Source organism: Homarus americanus, unplaced genomic scaffold (assembly GCF_018991925.1).
Source record: "Homarus americanus isolate GMGI-L3 unplaced genomic scaffold, GMGI_Hamer_2.0 scaffold52512, whole genome shotgun sequence".
Classification (NCBI taxonomy): Eukaryota; Metazoa; Arthropoda; class Malacostraca; order Decapoda; family Nephropidae; genus Homarus; species Homarus americanus.
The window spans coordinates 6,522,842-6,543,696 of NW_024735442.1; the positions used below are offsets into that span (position 1 = coordinate 6,522,842).

The window sequence follows — 20,855 nt, forward strand, 5'->3', positions numbered from 1 at the left end:
AGAAATATATGGGCGTGGTGTATTACAGAAATTTAATATATCAGTCTTGAGTTAAAGCCATAGTTTTACACACACACACCCACACACACATACACACACACACATATCACCCTAAATAAAATAACTACAAAGATAATTACTTGAGTTTAATATTTGCCTCAGGGTGTCTACAGACTGGCCAAATAAATTCAGGTTCTTTTCCAAATACTGTTTCAGTTCTTACAGATTTACAGACCAACTTACCGAATGAATAAACAAAATTCCAGAAAACATTTATGTTTTCGTTTCCTGGTAACGCAGGAACAATGTATGAGTAAAAACATATAATTATCTTGGATAGTGTTCTGGTCCTTTTTCGCGAAGGCAGCTATAGTATTATACACCTTTATTTTTAAGGCAAAAGCAACCAGCCAAGGTTAAGTTTAGTTTTGTTTGTTTCATTTTCTTATTAAAAGATGGCTTGCATGATTTTGACGAAACTTAATTCGGAAAACCCAGACCTATAGAACTGTGTTTTACAAAATTGGTTTAGTAGAACAACATCTCGTTTAAGATGCTAGTAGAACAAACAAATGTTGAGTCAAAATGGACAGCGATACTGTCCTAGACAATTGATGGAAACAACTAAATCATGTTGACAAATTATAGATCAAAACAAGGAAATCTTCGTATTTTGAAGGTTATACTATGACTCGTTGAATGATACTCACTGCACATAAATAATTTCCAGATATACACTTGATTGATTATGGTGAAGATGAAGAAGAAGGTGGTGCATGGAGTGAGGCAACCCTCATGCTTAACTACGTGATAAGTATGGGTATTTATGAACATGGTGAAGATAAGAGACAGATAAGTTTATGAAGTATGTCTGCTCCTCGTCCTCAAGTGATAATTAATGACGTTTATTGAACTTGGTAAAGACGAGGAAGAAAAGGGTATATCAAGAATGTCAACTACCTTAAACTTAATATATATATATATATATATATATATATATATATATATATATATATATATATATATATATATATATATATATATATATATATATATATATATATATATATATTTATATGCAAGTAAATCACTCATAACAAAGACATAAAGCTAATCACATGAACATTCTAGAATACTTTCAGGTTGCCATTATCACTTATAACTAAATCAATACACGATTCAAGAACAAAAATACATAAAACACTGAATTCATAAGACGCTAAATACAGCCAGCCAGCCTCAACAATGAATACCACAAGTACATCACTCGATCGATCGAACACATAAGTCAACTGACAACGCAGGCCAGTGTAAAGGTCCGGAGGTTACCCTAGCCTATGACCGAACTCCTAGCTGGCTTTGAAACCCTCGGCTTTTATGGGTTGCTGACTGACCCAAACATAGTACATGATATAACGTCTCATTGTTAATGTTATTACAGTGTTACTGACTTTGAAAATATAATCTATTCACATACGCAGCAACAAAGCAATGAAATTCTAGTGTGGAAAAAATATAAAATCATACAATATATATATATATCAAGAATACATACTCATTTGCAGTACGTCCGGCAGGGGCATACAGCTCATTTAGTAATTGGTTGTTAAGGGTAGTTCTATCTTACGTTGCACGTATTACAGAATGGATATAGAATCCTTGGAAAGAATCCAGAGGAGAATGTTAAGACCAATCCCCGGCATTAGGAACCTTGAGTACAAAGACAGGTTAAAGCATCTTAATTTGCACTCCCCCGAGCGACGCAGAGCGAGGGCTGACATGATAGAGGTGTATAAATGGAAGTCAGGGCTAAACAAAGGAGACATTACACAGGTACTCAAATTATCCAAACAAGAGCGAACTCGTAACAATGGTTTTAAATTAGACAAATTTAGATTCAGGCGCGAAATAGGTAAACACTGGTTTGGAAACAGAGTAGTGGATGAATGGAACAAGTTACCAAATATCATCATTAACTCGAATACGCTGGATAGCTTCAAACATAGGTTGTATGCTTATATGAGCAATAGGGGTTAGGTGTAAATGGGACTGCCCAGTATGGGCCAATAGGCCCGCTGCAGTTTCCTCCATTCTTATGTTTTTATGTTCTTATGTAACACTATATATATATTATATATATATATATATATATATATATATATATATATATATATATATATATATATATATATATATATATATATATATATATATATATATATATATATATATATATATATATATACACATATATACATATACATATATATATATACATATATATATATATATATGCAAGTAAATCACTGTAGGTGGGCGTGATCTAGGTATATGCTGATAACCACAAGGAAAGAATGAGGAGAACAGACTATTAATCTCCATCACGAAGATGCCGGAAGACCAGCTTTTTGAAGTGAGACAGATTGTAAGAGTATGGAAACATAGAAGAAGGCAGAGCATTCTGCAGTTTGGCTGTGTGAGGAAAGAAATATGTACTATAACGGGTGAAGCAACATTATGGCGAAGAGAAAGGGAAGAGAGATTATCAACTAAAGGAGAAGGGTTAATTAGACGAAATGGCTTTGATTCTACTCTATCTAATAAACGGACAGAAGAAGAGCCACTTCATATATGAGAACAATACTCCAAGCTAGAACGAATGAATCCCTTATAAACTTGAAGCAACTCAGGAGTGAAGTAGATACGGCATCTTTACAGTACTATTAATATTTAATTTGATGCGGACGAAAAGGACACAAATATGTAAGTATATCTCTTCCTCATTCGTAAAGTAAGTGATAATTGATGGTATCATTCGTGAATACTTTGGCCTTAACTCTAAAACCACGTGAGTCTTATTTTCTTTACCATTCCCACACAACGAGATTCTTATATATAGTCTTCTCTATCAAGAACTACAGTGTGTTCATGTCGTTTTGTTTGGGTTCCTTTGCTATGTGGGTGGCAGAAGAGTTCCTATGTTAGGTGGGTAGCAGAAGAGTTCCATTGCTATGTGGGTGGCATAAAAGTTCATTTGTTAGGTAGGTGGCAGAGGAATTTCTTTGCTAGGTGGGTGGTAGAGGAAGACGCATTTGCAAGGTGGGTGGTAGAGGCAGATTTCTTTGTCAGGTTGGTGACACAAAAGTGGTTCTTTCTCCACAGGGGGGCTGAAGTGGGTTCCTTCGACTGGTAGGAAGATCTTTCGTCTGGTTCGTGACTTGGTTGTTGTGTATAGTAACGAGTACTCCCTGGTGCTGCACTAGGTCTTGACGGCAAAGCAGCATGTGAGAAGCGCGGCGTTGAAGTCTGCATTCCTCCATGCAAAAAGCGGGAGGAAGAAGAGCAGGTGGATGTGGAGAAGGAGTGGGGTGATTTCATTGAGAATTTTCCTCATGTCCTTGCTAACCAACCACAGCAGCTTCAGTATTACCTGCGTAAATCATAATCCGTGTTATTATTATTATTATTATTATTATTATTATTATTATTATTATTATTATTATTATTATTATTATTATTATTATTATTATTATTATTATTAATATTATTATTATTATTGTTATTATTAGTATTATTATTATTACAGATTTTTCTATTACCATTTAAGTACGAAGACTTACGTATTCATACTTAAGAGTTTAATCAAGAAAAGCTCACAATATTTCTAACGTATTGAAAGCTGAAGAGTCCAGGTCAATCAATAGTGGCTTAATATGTTAATAGATGAAGCAATTTTTTGTGATAAATTTGCCATGATATCCAGTATAAGACACCAACTCAATGATAATTATCAAGATATTTATATTATATTACAGTCTATTACATCACGTGTAGTAGGTAGTAGGCAGCTATCAAACAGGGGGGTACTACCGCCTGGGAAGATATTGGAAGCATAATGTATTTTCTAATGGTAGACCCTGCTGCCATATGGCACCACAAAAATTGTGACCAAGTCCCAGGGTTCCTAATCTGACTTTTTCCTCATTTATACACAATTGCAGGGTTTAAATTGTTTCCCTTACTTTGACAACAAAACAAACATAAGAACATAAGAATGGAGGAAACTGCAGCGGGCCTATTGGCCCATACTGGGCAGTCCTTTATTCACCCAACCCCCATTGCTCATATAGCCATTCAACCTATTTTTGAAGTTATCCATCGTATTCGAGTCAATAATGATGTTTGGTAACTTGTTCCATTCATCCACTGCTCTATTTCCAAACCAATGTTTACCTATTTCGCGCCTACATCTAAATTTGTCTTATTTAAAACCATTGTTACGAGTTCGCTCCTGGTTGGATAGTTTGAGTACCCTTTTTTTAGCCCTGACTTCCATTTACACACTGTTTGTATATTATGTATGCTGTATGTATATTATGTATGTGCTCCATTTATATACACTATTTATTCAGCCTAGCTAGCAGCATGTGGCAATGTATTTACCATGTCCCACACGCTTAATTAATGTGCCTGGCGACATATGGAAGCTGCTAATAAATCACTTACCACATGTCCCCCGAAAGGCTAGTTGATCCCCAGACAGAGTAAGGAGTGCCACCTCCCTTGTGTATCTGTTTATCCAGGAAATAGAACCTACGAAAACTCTACAGGTGTTTGTGTTCGCTCCTGTAGATAGAATTTGATACCCAGAACACATGCATGGCGCAGTGAGTCATTTTACTGGATCATTATACAAGTGAATTGTAAAGTTTGTGGCAAGACCGGCTTATGGACCCCTGCTCTGTGTCAACCACCGCTAATGGCCGTCTCTTCAAAGAATTTATAGCAACTTTGAGCAGTGTCAGTGAAAGCAAGTTCCTGTGAAGTTTATAGTGCATTGTGTGTTTAGTGCCATAACTGTGTGACCTTGTTCTAAAGGATTCCCAAGGTAAAAGGCATGTTCTGGGCAGTTGTGAGGAGAAGAGTTCAGTACACCCTCCTCTGACCGCGTCCAGGGGGTAACTGGCGACTGACTGTGAGTCCCTGCCTCTCCCTCCTCTCCCTCCCAGCGAGACACTGTCCAAGGCGGGCACACACACACACACACACGTACAAACACACTGACTGCGGCCATTCCTTTATATATATTTTATATATAATCTATTTATCTGTGCATTTAATTAATTTTTTTGTCTCAGATCTTGTTGATACGACGGGCTGACCGGTTAACACTGATTTAAGACACAGTACACAGATTAAGTTATTATGTCTCGTGCTTTACGCAGTCGTGGAGCCAACGCCTGGATGAGTCAGTCGGATGACAGCTCGGCAGAGATGGATGACCAGGCTGAACAGGACCCTCCAGCTCCCACCACATCGCGCAGCCCTTCACCTCGATCTTCAGCGTTGTCTTCAGAGATAATTGCTTTAATGAAGTTTATGAGGGATGAGAGGCGCAAGGACGAAGCTAGAAGACTTGTGGAGAATGAAGAAAGAAGGCAAGCAGAGGCAGAGAGAGACCACCAACGGAGATTGGAAGACAGTGCACGGTCTTGAAGCTTTGATAACTCGCCTCACTGTTAACCAAGCCCCTGGCTCTAACACTGCCTCGGTATTGACTGGTTCAGATACCTCATCAATGCTTTCTTCACGCTCCCCAGCCCCTCCTAAAGCGGCTGCTCAAACACCGCCCATCTTGAAGCCTGATATGAATTTCCAGACTTTTCGTGAATGGCGGCGACGGTGGACTGATTATGCTACAATGGTGGATCTCCAGAGTTTGTCACAGCCTAAACAACTTATTGGAACATAAGTCGCAGGTACATCCGACCGCTTCATTATCTGTAGGGGAGGTACTGGATATTCTACAACGGCACATCAAAGGGCAGCGGAATGAAGCCCTACGCAGGAGGGAATTGTTTAGCTGCAGACAGATGGAGGGCGAGACTTTTGATGCCTTTTATGTACGACTCAAGAGAGCCTCGGAAGAGGTAGATATATGCCCAGGTAACCACCAGCAGTGCGAGGAGACCCAGTTGAAGCAGGTGATCCTGATGGGTGTTAAGGACGAGGAGCTTGTCCAACGCCTCACCTCCCTCAACTCTTCCTCTTCTCTTAAGGATGTGTTGACGATATGTCGCTCCTATGAGGCTGCCAGGTGTGCCACCTCTGCCATCCGAGCTCCCCCTACAGCTGTATGCGCTTGCGCTGTGTCCCGGTGCAAGAAGGACAAGAAGTCTACTTCAACGCCTTCGCCCACCACGCCCACGCCCGGTTCCTTTTGTAACAGCTGTGGTAAGCAGCACGGAACACAGGTGTGTCCAGCTGCTGAGTCTACCTGGAACAGTTGTGACCGTAAGGGCCACTGGTCGCTCACAGTGAGGTACCCAGCTAAGCACGTCCAGTGCAATGTGTTTTGTCGTCTGGGCCACTACGACAAGTGTTGCCCTACCAACAAACCCAAGGGACAGCGTCGGCAGAAGCTTCAGCCCCCTTCCACCAGTGAGGGCCGCCTACAGTCTTCCAATCAGAAGCATGACGACCCTGGACAACGCTCCAGCCATATTAGGAAGGTGTGCTCCCCTTCGCGTCCCAGGACCAAAGTTCCCCAGCACATCAGCGTCATCGTGACCTACGGCAGTGTGTCATCCTGTCTTCAGATGTTGCCCGACACCGGCGCTGATGCTACAGTCATCGGTCCCCAGCATTTGCAATGCTTGGGGCTCTCTCCAAGTGATCTAGGACCGCCCCCCAAGGATCTCCACTTCAAGGCAGATGGTTCACAGATGGCCCCAGCCCTAGGTTCACTCCAAGCACAGGTCACCTTTGGCAACAGGTCGTGTCAAGCCTGGATTGATGTGCATAACGGTGTTCCGACTCCTTTGCTGTCCTACAGACATTGGCCATCATCTCCCAGGGCTTCCCCAAACCTATTCTCGAGGTAAAACACGCCAACAGGGTGCACAAAGGGAGCAGCAACGACCCTGCTGTCGCCCTACCCCTACCTCTTGCCAGTGACACCTCTCCTTCGGATGCTCGGAAGTACTTCCTGAAGGAATTCAGCGACGTTCTGGTGACCAAGTCCGCTCTGGAATCGAAGCCTCTCAAGAAGATGGTAGGCCCCCCTCATCAGGATCCATTTGAGGGACGACGCGAAGCCCTTCGCTATCTACACCCCTCGACTGGTCCCCCTGGCCTTCCGCGAGGCGGTAAAAAACGAGCTGGACTCCATGGTTGCCCAAAAAATTATTGCACCAGCCGACGATGACCCGTCTCCATGGTGTCACCCTGTGGTAGTCGTCGCAAAACCCAAAGGTGGTGTTCGGATCACCACTGACCTCTCCAAGCTCAACAGCCAGGTGTCTCGTCCTGCGCACCCTTCTCCCTCGACCTTTGCAGCTATACGCAGTGTGAACCCGAAGGCGCGCTTCTTCTCGACGATGGACGCCCTGTGTAGATACTGGCAGATAGAGCTTGCCGAAGAAGACCGACCACTTACAACTTTCATTACCCCGCATGGACGTTACAGTTTTTGCCATGGCCCCATGGGATTCGCCGCTACAGGAGACGCTTTCTGCCTTCGAGGTGATATGGCTCTACAAGTTCTGGCAAACTGCGTGAAAGTGGTCGACAACATACTCATGTACGATGAGGATTACATGGATCACCTCTGCCGTATCTACGAGGTACTCAACATTTGCCGGAAGCACGGCATCACCCTAAATGCTGACAAGTTTGTTCTGGCCAGCTCTTCAGTGGACTTTTGTGGGTACACCCTCTCAGGGAATGGTAATGCAGCTGACCCGGAGAAGGTCCGCGCCATCACAGATTTTCCCACCCCTGCTAACCTCACCGACTTGAGGTCCTTCATTGGTCTCGTCAACCAGTTAGCAGAGTTTTCGCCGGACATCTCCGTAGCTGCTCAACCACTTCGCCCCCTGATGAGCTCCAAGAGGACATTCCTGTGGACCCCCGACCACGACAAGGCCTTCCACCAAGTAAAACAGGCCCTGTCTAGTCCACCTGTCCTAGCCACGTTTGACCCAGCCTTGCCGACGGTCCTGCAGACAGATGCCTCACGCTTCTACGGCGTGGGATACGCCCTATTGCAGGATCTTGGTGGACGGCAGTTCCGGCTCGTCCAGTGTGGCTCGCGTTTCCTCTCTGACACCGAGACGCGCTACGCCACTAATGAGTTGGAGCTGTTGGCTGTGGTTTGGGCGATGTCCAAGTGCAGGTTTTACCTCATAGGCCTGCAACACTTTCACCTATTGACCGACCATCGCCCGCTTGTCCCGATCCTCAACCACTACACACTGGACGCCGTTGAGAACCCTCGCCTCCAGCGTCTGAAAGAGAAGCTCTCGGCGTACATCTACACAGCAGTGTGGCGTGCTGGTAAAGAGCTCTGCATCCCTAATGCCTTATCCCGCTCTCCTGTCAGCCGCCCTACTCCAGAAGACCATGTGCTCGACGCCGACCTCTCTCTTTCCGTTAGGACTGTGGTCACCCTACACGCCGTCCAAGCCCTTCGTTCAGACCTGTCACCAGATGATGACAAGGCAATGGAGGACCTTAGAACAGCAGCCCGAGATGACCCTTCCTACGTCCGACTCGTCCAGTGTGTGAGGAATGGATTCCCTAGCAACCGCTACGACCTTCACAACACCCTGCTCCCGTATTGGAAACTCCGTGATGAACTCTACTGCGACGGAGACCTTGTTCTGTATGGAGCACGTGTAGTTGTCCCTGCTGCCTCACGTCCCTGCGTCTTAGCTCGCCTTCACGACAGTCACTATGGAGCTGAGGCCACCAAACGAAGGTGCACGACAGACTGTGTTCTGGCCCGGCATCGACTCCGACATCTCCAATGTTGTCCGTGCGTGTGAGCCCTACCAAGTATTACAACCCAGCCAGCAGCAGGAACCCTTCATGAGTGACGACAACCCCACCCGCCCCTTTGAGTCTGTGTCGGCCGACTTTTTCTGTTTCAGGAGAGTCCTTCCTCGTTATCGTCGACCGTCTCTCTGGTTGGCCGATTGTCATCAAGTGCGGTAATGACACGACGTCTGCCGCCACCATCAGCAAGTTCCGCCACTACTTCCGTGACGTGGGCGTTCCTGTGCGCCTGCGAACCGACGGAGGGCCCCAGTTCGCAAGCCGGGACTTTGCTGTGTTCCTTGACCGATGGGGAGTCCTGCATGTGTTGTCATCGCCCTATTACCCGCAGTCCAACGGCCACGCTGAGGCTGCTGTCAAATCCGTGAAGCACCTCATCCTTAAGGTGGCCCCTTCTGGGAATATTGACTGCGAGGCCTTCGACCAGGGTCTCCTTGAACTCCGCAACACACCTAAGTACACCGGACGCTCCCCTGCCCAGGTCTTGTATGGACGCCCCTTCGTTCTTGGGTCCCTGCTCACCCTCAATCCTTCTCCAAGGAGTGGCAGGCCAAGACAGAGGATTGTGCTCGCCAAGCTGTTGAACGTGTTCATGATGTCGTCGCCCGCTACAACGACCACGCCCGTTCTCCCCCCAGATTGAGTGTCGGCAACCAAGTCCGTGTTCAGGACCCAGCCTCCCTACGTTGGGACAAAGTGGGCGTAGTCATGGGTCTCGGTAGGTCACGGGACTACCAGGTGCGGTTACCCAGTGGTCGTGTGTGGTGGAGGAACCGCCGTTTTCTCCGCCCCGTAACAACGCCTTCTGCTGACCCCGCCACTAGTGTTGAGTCCTATACCCTTCCCAGTGATCAAGTCCCTCGAAGCTCAGAACGGATCAAAAAGAAAAGGTCCGCTCAAGACTTTGCTATGAGCGTATAGGGGGCAGGGAGGTGTATGTATATTATGTATGCTGTATGTATATTATGTATGTGCTCCATTTATATACACTATTTATTCAGCCTAGCTAGCAGCGTGTGGCAATGTATTTACCATGTCCCACACGCTTAATTAATGTGCCTGGCGACATATGGAAGCTGCTAATGTATCACTTACCACATGTCGCCCGAAAGGCTAGCTGACCCCCAGACAGAGTAAGGAGCGCCACCTCCCTTGTGTATCTGTTTATCCAGGAAATAGAACCTACGAAAACTCTACATGTGTTTGTGTTCGCTACTGTAGATAGAACTTTATACCCAGAACACATGCATACACCTCTATCATATCCCTCCTCACTCTACATCTCTCGAGGAAGTGCAAATTAAGATGCTTAACCTGTCTTTGTACTCGAGGTTCTTAATGCCCTGGATTAATCTTGTCATTCTCCTCTGAATTCTTTCTAGGGATTCTGTATCTATCCTGTAATACGGTGACCAAAATTGAACTGCGTAATCCAAGTGAGGTCTCACATGCGCAAGATATAGTTTCAGGATGACTTCTCTAATTTTGTAACTAACACTCCTGTGTATGAACCCAAGTACTTTATTAGCCGTGTTTCGAGCAAATACACATTGTTTACTTGACTTAAGATTCCTACTTATCATTACTCCTAAATCATTCACGCAGTCGGATTTCTTAATAACAGTGTTGTTTATCTGGTATGTGGTTTCCCTGCTTACATCTCCTATACTGAGTACTTTACATTTGTCCACATTGAATTTCGTCTGCCGTTTTTCAGACCATTTGAATTTTTTTTAGATCTTCCTGTAGTTTTGCGGAGTCCTCGTCAGATTTAATTGCACGCCCTATTTTAGTGTCATCAGCAAATTTACTTATATTACTATCTACGCCGATATCTATGTCGTTCATGTATATAACAAATAATACTGGTCCAAGTACTGACCCTTTGGATACTCCACTAGTGATGTTACTCCAATCAGATTTAGTACCGTTAATGCTCACTCACTGTTTCCTGTCCTGTAACCACGCCTTAATCCATTTTAAAATATCTCTATTAATGCCATGAGCCTCCACTTTTCTTATTAATATTTCTTGGCGGACTCTGTCGAAGGCTTTGCTAAAGTCAAGATATACCACATCATAATTGTCCCCCTCGTCCACTGATTCGAAAACAGATGAAAAGAATGTTAATAGATTAGTTAGACATGAACGCCCACTTTTGAAGCCATGTTAGGAATCATTGATCAACTTGTGCTTCTCCAGGTGATTTCGAATAGAGTTTGAAATGATTGCTTCCAGTAATTTGCCTACAAGTGATGTTTGACTGATTGGACGGTAGTTAAAGGATAGTGATCTATCGCCTTTCTTGAAAATCGGTAATACATTCGCTATCCTCCAGCATTCTGGTACTACACCCGTTTTTAAGGACTATGCTAGGGGCATACTAAGCTCTTCCTTACAATCCTTTAATACTCTGGCAAATATCTCTTCGGGACCTGGTGACTTACTAGGCTTTAGTTTGTCTATTTGCTTACTAACAACGTTACTAGTCACTACTAACTCGCTCAATTTATTTTCTTCACTATCTCTGTATAGAGGCGGTGCCTCGGGTATCATGTTTAAATTTTCGGTGGTTATCATTGAGCTCGCCGGTGTCTGACCCTATTGGTCCACTCTTTTTTTGTGTTTTAGTTTGATACATTTGATAGAATCCGTTGGGGTTTGACTCCTTCTCCCGTGCTACCTTCTGTTCTTTATTCCTCTTTGCTTTTCTTATCTCGATCTTAACCCAACCGGCCAATACCTTATAATAATGTTGGAGGTAAACTTCACCATGATTTATTCTCCTACCTTTGTCCAATAATATTCTTTAAGTAATTATTTATCCATTTAGGGTTATTGTTATTTGATCTGGGTTTTCTGTGTGGTATGTTCTGCCTTTGTGCATTAAGTAACTCATTATTTAAACTGTTGTGGAACTCGTCAACCTTTGATCTCATTATCAAGTCATCCTCAACCGTCAGGTCTCCAGGTAAGGTGAGGTCGCCCTCTGTTGGCACATTGTGTGAGGTCACCTCATGTGAGGTCATGTAATTCATCCCCCAAGCATGATACTCCTTCTCTCAGCTGCCTCTTCAAAGTATCAAAGTTTGTTCTTCTGAAATCTGGGATTTAGTGAAATTTTCCTTGCGACTGCCCTGAAATTCTAACTGGAAACTAATTTCTTGGTGATCGCTGTTAGGAAGTTGGTTCCCTACCTGGGCATTACTAATGAGGTTTTTTCTGTTTGACAAAACTAAATCTAGTATATTATTATCCCGGGTGGGTTCGGTTATATGTTGGCTTAGGAAACAGTCCTGGATTGTTTCAAGAAAATCCTCTGATTCTGAGTTACCAGCAAGGTCATTTCAATCTATTTGGCTAAAGTTAAAGTCGCCTACTATACAGAATTTGCTATATATGGAAGCTCTGCGCATTTTATCCCAAAATAAGTAGCTCATTAACTCTATCAAGATTAGGAGGTTTATATATTACTCCTGTGATTAATTTTTCCCTACCATCGATTAATTCTATCCAAAGTGTTTCTGTATTCAGCTCAGTTTTTATTTCCTTATCTATTTTACACTTCAGATTATCCCTGACACAGCTTGGTATTCCGCCTCCTTTCCTAATCTGCCTATTTGTATGGAATAATTTGTAACCTGCAATTTGGTATTCGACAGCTAACTCACGTGAGTCTAGGTTTATCCATGTTTTGGTGAATGCTATTATATCGATTTTTCCGGTACATACCAACGCCCTGATTTCATTCAATTGTTTCTCATACTTCTACTGTTTGCGTAGTAAACATTTAAGTTAGTCGCGTTCTGATTAAAGGAATGTGCAAAAAGGAAAATTTTGTGAATAACAAAATTTGGAACCTGAATATGGTGGACACCTGCGGTCCCTAGGGACTTGATCTCGCTCTCCTTTACTGTATATATTAACAATGTCAATAATTAATTACTCCTTAGTCTGTACTTACCCCTGAAGATGTGAATTACACGAATGCACTTAGGGACTTCGTGTTTTCTTGTTTCCTATGTGGTTTTCAGCATATACTTGGATCACATGCACCTACAGTGATTTATTTGCACACACACATACAAACACACACACACTACATATACATTGCTGTCACTCGGAATAGATTATGAAGATCATCCAGCTATGATACAATGATATGTATGAGTTATTAAAGATGTCACCTTCATTAGTGAACTCTGCGTGCGAGTGCACACACACACACACACACACTACTTATATATTGCTGTCACTCGGAATCGAGTATGAATATCATCTAGCTATGATACAATGATACGTATGAGTTATTAAAGATGTCACCTTCATTAGTGAACTCTGCGTGCGCGCGCACACACACACACACATACATAACCTATCCTACCCATAATTACTTGAAGATAAACAAATCCGAGTATAAAGTCACATGATCATAATATAAGAGAACTTAGTACATCATGGGTGAAACTCCATTAGACGGGAGCGTTACCGAAGAACCAGCGCGACCAGCTGGCTCGTCAAGCAACTCACTCATCACTCATTACAGTGATATCTTTGTTGGCTGTGGCCACTTCCTCCGCCGCTTATACCCACACCACTACACTCATCCACACCACCACACCCACTCACACCACCACACTCGCCCACACCACCACACTTGTCCACATTACCACACTGACCCACACCACAACATTCACCCACACCAACTCACTTACCTACATCACATCCCTCACCACACTCACCCACATCATCACACTCACCCACACCACCACAATTACCCAGATCACCACAATCACCCACACCACAACAATCACCCACACCACCTCAATTATCCACATCACCACAATCACCCACACCAAAACACTCACCCACACCGCAACACTCACCACAGCACCACACTCACCCACATCACCACAATCACCCACACCACAACACTCACCCACTCAATCACACTTACCCACATCAACACACTCACCCACACCACAACACTCACCCATATCACCACACTCACCCACACCACCACAATTACCCACATCACCACAATCACCCACACCAAAACATTCACCCACTCAACCACACTAACCGAAATCAACACACTCACCCACACCACAACACACACCCACATCACCACACTCACCCACACCACAACATTCACCCACATCACCAAAATCATCCACCCCACAACACTCACCCACACGACCACGCGTATATAGAGCAACTCTCCCCAAGCACACGTACATACAACAAGTCTCCCCAAGCACTCATGTACAGAGTGACGCTCCGTAACACCACATGAACTCAACAACTCTCCCCAACAACACGTGCACACAAAGTGAAAGATTACAGGGAAATAGTGTTAGGAATGATGACAAAACTAAATTAGACAGGGAGTTTAAAACTAAACGCGGTAAGGGGAGGACTCAGAACACGACTAACTTAAATGTATACTACGAGAACAGTAGAAGTATGAGAAACAAAATGGATGATATTAGGGCCTTGGTATGTACCGAAAAAATCGATATAATAGCATTCACTGAAGCATGGATCAACCTAGACACACGTGAGTTGCCGGTCGAATACCAAATTGCGGGTTACAAACTGTTCCATACCTATAGGCAGACCAGGAAAGGAGGCGGAGTAGCAATCTATGTTAGGGATAATCTGAAGTGTGAAATATATAAGGAAATAAAAACTGAGCGGAATACAGAAACAATTTGGATAGAATTAATCGACGGTAGGGAAAAATTAATCACAGGAGTAATATATAGACCTCCCAATCTTGATAGAGTCAATGAGCGACTTATCTCTAATGAAATGAGAAGGGCTTCCATACACAACAAAGTCTGTATAGTAGGCGACTTTAACCTTGGCCAAATAGATTGGACTGACCTTACGGGTAACTCAGAATCAGAGGATTTTCTCGAGACGATCCAGGACTGTTTCCTAAGTCAACATATAACCGAACCCACCCGGGGTCACAATATACTCGATTTAGTTCTGTTGAACAGAGAAAACCTTATTAGCAATGTCGAGGTAGGGAACGAATTTGCAAACAGAGATCACAAAGAAATTAGATTCCAGTTAGATTTTCAGGGCAGACGTAAGGAAAATTCCACTAAAGTACCAGATTTCAGAAGGGCAAACTTTGACAGTTTAAAGAGGCAGCTGAGAGAGGGGGTGTCACGCTTGGCCATGAACCTGACAGATGACACCGACCTGATAACGAGATCTGAGATTGCATGTTCTACGACAATTTAAATAGTGAGTTACTTAATGCACAAAGGCAGAACATTCCATACAACAAACTCAGATCAGACAACAATGACCCTAAATGGATAAATAATTATTTAAAGAACATCATTGGCCAAAGGAAGGCTATAGGTAGAAGGATAAATCGTGGCGAAATTCACCTCCGGGATTATTATAGGGTATTGGCGAGTAGGGTTAAAACCGAGATAAGGAAAGCCAAGAGGAATAATGAGGTAAGGATAGCAAGGGAGGCGAAGACAAACCCCAAAGGATTCTACCAAATGTATCAAACTAAAACACGAGAAAAGATTGGACCAATAGGGTCAGACACCGACGAGCTCACTGATAACGAAAGAGAAATGAGCAATGATTTGAATAAATATTTTTCAACAGTTTTCACCACCGAAAATTTAAACATGATACCCGGGGCACAGACTTTATTCAGAGATAGTGAAGAAAACAAATTAAGCGAGATAGTAGTGAATAGTAACGTTGTTAGAAAGCAAATAGACAAACTAAAGCCTAATAAGTCACCTGGTCCCGATGAGATATTTGCCAGAATATTAAAGGAATGTAAGGAAGAGCTTAGTATGCCCTTAGCAAAGTTGTTTAACATGTCCTTAAAAACAGGTGTAGTACCAGAATCCTGGAGGATATCGAATGTAATACCGATTTTCAAGAAGGGGGATAGATCACTATCCTCTAACTACCGCCCAATCAGTCTAACATCAATAGTAGGCAAATTACTGGAAGTAATCATTTCAAACTCTATTCGAAATCACCTGGAGAAGCACCGATTGATCAATGATTCCCAGCATGGCTTCACAAGCGGACGTTCATGTCTAAGTAATCTATTAACATTCTTTTCATCAGTTTTCGAATCGGTGGACGAGGGGCACAATTATGATGTGGTATATCTCGACTTTAGCAAAGCCTTCGACAGAGTCCCCCACGAAAGACTAATTAGAAAGGTAGAAGCACATGGCAGCAAAGGTAATATCCTTAAATGGATTAGGGTGTGGTTACAGGACAGGAAACAGCGAGTGAGCATTAATGGCACTAAGTCCCATTGGAGCAACGTCACAAGTGGAGTTCCCCAAGGTTCAGTATTTGGACCATTATTATTTATTATATACATAAACGACATAGATATCGGCATAGACAGCAACATAAGCAAATTTGCTGATGACACTAAAATAGGACGTGTTATTAAATCTGACGAGGACTCTACAAAACTACAGGAAGATCTAAACAAATTTTTCGAATGGTCTGAAAAATGGCAGATGATATTCAACGTGAACAAATGTAAGTACTCAGTATAGGAGAGGTAAACAGGGAACTAGATACCAGATGAAGAACGATGCCATATAAAAATCTGACTGCGAGAGAGCTTTAGGAGTAATGATAAGAAGGAACCTTAAGCCAAGTAAACAATGTGTTTTTGCTCGTAACAAGGCCAATAAAGTACTTGGGTTCATACACAGGAGAGTTAGTTTACAAGACTAGCGAGGTCATCCTAAAACTGTATCTTGCTCTTGTGAGACCACACCTGGATTACGCAGTTCAGTTCTGGTCACCGTATTACAGAATGGATATAGAATCCTTGGAAAGAATTCAGAGGAGAATGACAAGATTAATCCAGGGCATTAGGAACCTTGAGTATAGAGACAGGTTAAAGCATCTTAATTTGCACTCCCTCGAGAGACGTAGAGCGAGGGGCGACCTGATAGAGGTGTATAAGTGGAAGGCAGGGCTAAACAAATGGGACATTACAAAGGTACTCAAACTATCCAACCAGGAGCGAACTCGTAACAATGGTTTTAAATTAGACAAATTTAGATTTAGGCGTGAAATAGGTAAACACTGGTTTGGAATCAGAGTAGTGGATGAATGGAACAAGTTACCAAATATCATCATTAACTCGAATATGCTGAATAGCTTCAAACATAGGTTGGATGCTTATATGAGGAATAGGGGTTGGGTGTAAACCGGACTGCCCAGTATGGGCCAATAGGCCCGCTGCAGTTTCCTCCATTCTTATGTTCTTATGGTCTTATGTTAACTCTCCCCAAGCACACGTACACACATTAACCCTTCCCAACAGCACGTGCACAAAACAACTCTCCCCAAGCACATGTGCACACAAGAACCCTCCCCAAGCACAAGTACATGCAGTAACCCTCCCAACAACACGTGCACATAGTATTTCTCCCCAAATATAGGTGTACACAGCAACTCTCCCGAAGCCTAAGTGTACACAATGACTTTTCCCAAGCACATATGCACACAGCAATTCCTTTCAAGCACACTTGCACACACCGATTGTTCCTAACAACACGTGACACAGCATTTCTCCCCAACAACATGGGCAAGCAACAACTCGTTCCTTAGTCTCACTCTCCGCCCAACGTCCGGTAATCTGCCCCCGTGATCTCACACATTCTCGGACGGCAGTGTTGTGCTCCTCCTGCTTCCTGAGACAGAGTTATCCCTGCCATCTCATGAAATCGACTATATTTTTTGGAGGTGTAGTCAACTCCTATCCTTACTGACTGACTGACTGACTGCCTGACTGACTGACGGCTGTTTTCTGGATGATGTTTTCCCCTATTTTCTCCCAGCCACAGATATTTTTGCCATATATTTTAATGACTGTCTTCTAACTAATGTTTATTTTGGTGGCATAGTCAAGGCTAAGCCCGCCTTTCCTGACTGATCTAATGGTAGACGTTTGTCAGTGAAGTGCTCCTCGATAGCCTTTCTGTAGCCAGCGGACACTACATTGCCACTGGCCAAATGAGTGGCAGTTTTGTTAACAATAACTATTTCTCTTCTATTTTATTCTTTATCTTCTCGTTAGGTGAAGAAACAGACCCCCCCCCCCGAGCCAGATATCCTCACTAGTCATGCAAATGTATTTTCATCTTAATTTGTTTCATTTTTTGTTACCATGTTTAGTCAGCCAATGTCGATGACTCCTGAACTGACTGGTGGATATTCATTTTACGCAATCTATGACCAAGTTCTTAGTTTACTCTCCTAACGCATATTTCCCACGCATTATGTCTTAGTTTAATAATCCTTTGAATGTGATTGCTTAACTCCTTACTTCAATAATCTAACTGCGTGGTGGTATACATTTTGAAGGATAAGACTTGACCTTACAAAGGAATTATACCACTCTGTTATTAAACCAAAAAGCCACCACACCATTGGGAGAAACTGGAAGATTGATTCAGGGAGGGGAGAGGGAGTGATTGTAAGACTGAAGAAGGGAGGGGTTAAAAAGAGATTATAAGAATTAATGAGTGAATTGAGGGAGACATTGTAGACTGAATGAGGGAGGGGCTTGTAAAGCTTCAGCCGTCATACTCACGTCAGGGGAGGCGAAGATCAAGTTGAGCAGGACGATGACCAAGACATCTCGTGTTGTTTTCTCCCTGAGGCGTTTGATATCGTCCTGCATAGCCTTAGTGACTTCCGATGTCTGGTGGCGCTTTCGCCAGAACTCCCTTGCTATGAGGAAGTACATGCCCATTATGGCGATGATGGCCAGAGTGAACGTCAGGAGGTAGAAGGTGATGAAGAAAAATAAGTTATCTAAGGAATTTTTGCACTTTGAAAGCAAGAAAACGCAAACATTCAATACACACACCACCATCAATGTGAGCAGCCAACATCCCATCACAAGGAGCCTACAGCGGGACTCCGTCATCAGGTCGTGGTATCGCAGAGGCCAGCAGATGGCGAGGTAGCGGTCTAACGTCAGGCAACACAAAAACAAAACGGAGATGAGATGCAAGGTACGAGGAGCGATAATAAGGAGTTCGAGGAGATATTCGTTAATACTCTTCTTCGGCGCCATGGGGATCAGCTTCACCACCATCAAGATGAACACAAGAAAACCGCTGAGGCCGCTACTCACAGCTAGGCTGGTGACTAGCTTAGTGGACGTCTTCTCTCTCAACTTGAGGCTACGACAATTGACGTAAATGGTGATGCCAGATTCAGCCACCAGGATCAGGGATAAAGTCATTTGTATCAGTGAATTCCAGAGCGGGAGTTTAAACTTTTCTACTAGGATCTCACACGTGTCGTCAGCCATGTCCTTTCACGTGGCCATGGCATTTCCTGTGCTGCTTTTGGCGGCTGGCCAATTCCTGCAATTACTCACTATCTGCAGTTAGTCATTCACAGAAGTCAGTCACTCCTGATAGTAAATCACTCATGCAATGCAATTATACCCTCACTGCAGTTAACAATCCTGTGTAGTCAGTCACTATCTGCCAACAGTCACTCTTCAGTTAATCACTCTGCAGTTAGTCACTCTACAGTTAGTCACTGACTTAATTTAGTCGCTTTCATCACATTGTCATCATCGTGTACAGCACTTTTTTCCGCTAACACCGAACTCTGCTAACACTGTCCTCTGCTAACACTGTCCTCTGCTAACACTGTCCTCTGCTAACTCTGTCCTCCACTAATAATGTCCCCTGCTAACATTGTCCTCTGCTAACACTGTCCTCCACTAACATTGTCCCCTGCTAACACTGTCCTCTGCTAACAATGTCCTTTGTAAATACTGTCCTCTGCTAACACTGTCCTCCGTTAGCACTGTTCCAACACCGTTCTCTGCTAAAATTGTCCTCTGCTATCACCTTTCTCTGTTAATTTGATCTTCCGTTAACACTGTCCTCTGCTAACACCATTCTCTGCTAACACTGTCCTTCGCTAACATCATTTTCTGCTAACACTGTCCTCTGCTAACAACGTTCACTTCTAACACTCTCCTCTGCTAACGCCGTTCTCTGCTAACACTGTTCTCCGCTAACACCGTTTTCTACTAACACTGTCCTCCACTAACACCGTTCTCTACTAACTCTGTCCTCCGCTAACACTATCCTCTCAGCGTGTACTCTCCTGGGGATACACTGGCGGCTCACCAGGTTGAGGGCGTCAACAGCACTAGAGCGGACAACCAAGGCACTGTGTGAGTCGCACAGGAAGCACCTTATCTCCGACCTGAATTTCTAGTCGACTAATACCCATCAGCCTTGCTACCACAGTGAGCAGGATCTACATGTGACTTTCTGTCATTTACTGTAAAAATAGCTGGAAGGAAAGATAAACATGATACAAAAATAAAAAGTTAAACATTTTTTGTGAGCAAAAGATACTGTAAACTGAAAGTCCTGTTCGACGTTTGAAACTGACAAAAGGGGGAGATTTTGTAATCAAATAATGAATCAATTCTGGGGAACAAATCTCGTACACTGATTAATCCCATTGAGGTAACATTACGCTTCTGCGACATCAAATGGATGAGTATTATATGCTGTTGATATTTTCATGTAAAGGGAGAAATTGTAGTTTTTCACTATGACGTCACACTCCAACGTCATTTTGCGAGTATTAAATTGTATGTTGCCTAGCTCTGAGCTCTTTAATTGCAATAACTATGCCTTTTAAATTCGCTGAGTACGATAATTTGGACTTTTAAATAAGATGGCACTTGTACTAAAAGGGTTGAAATAATCATATTCAGCGGATTAAGACATGGTACTCAAAGGGTAAACATAACCGTCTAGAGGTTATTTCGCAGAACTCAATGAATCAAGTCATCGCACTGAAGGTCTTAAGGTACCGGCAGAAATTACCCTAAAGGACTAGTCTGTTCTTGTGACGTCAATCGCAAACATAATGGTAAAGGCGTAGACTGTGTCTCGTCATCCTTGACAGCGCCCCATAGTGCAGTATCCCACCACAAA

General features: G+C 43.3%; 1 protein-coding gene across 1 annotated transcript; it reads right to left on the bottom strand.

Annotated features, from left to right (window-relative positions):
• Positions 1 to 2,301: 2,301 nt before the first annotated feature.
• Positions 2,302 to 20,036, bottom strand: LOC121871015 (growth hormone secretagogue receptor type 1-like). Its single transcript, XM_042373070.1, has 2 exons — positions 18,464 to 20,036; positions 2,302 to 3,430 (listed from the first exon to the last, which is right to left on the bottom strand). The coding sequence occupies exons 1-2, from the start codon at positions 19,190 to 19,192 to the stop codon at positions 3,260 to 3,262; spliced, it is 900 nt and encodes a 299-aa protein (XP_042229004.1). The 5' UTR covers positions 19,193 to 20,036; the 3' UTR covers positions 2,302 to 3,259.
• Between the last annotated feature and the right edge of the window lie 819 nt (positions 20,037 to 20,855).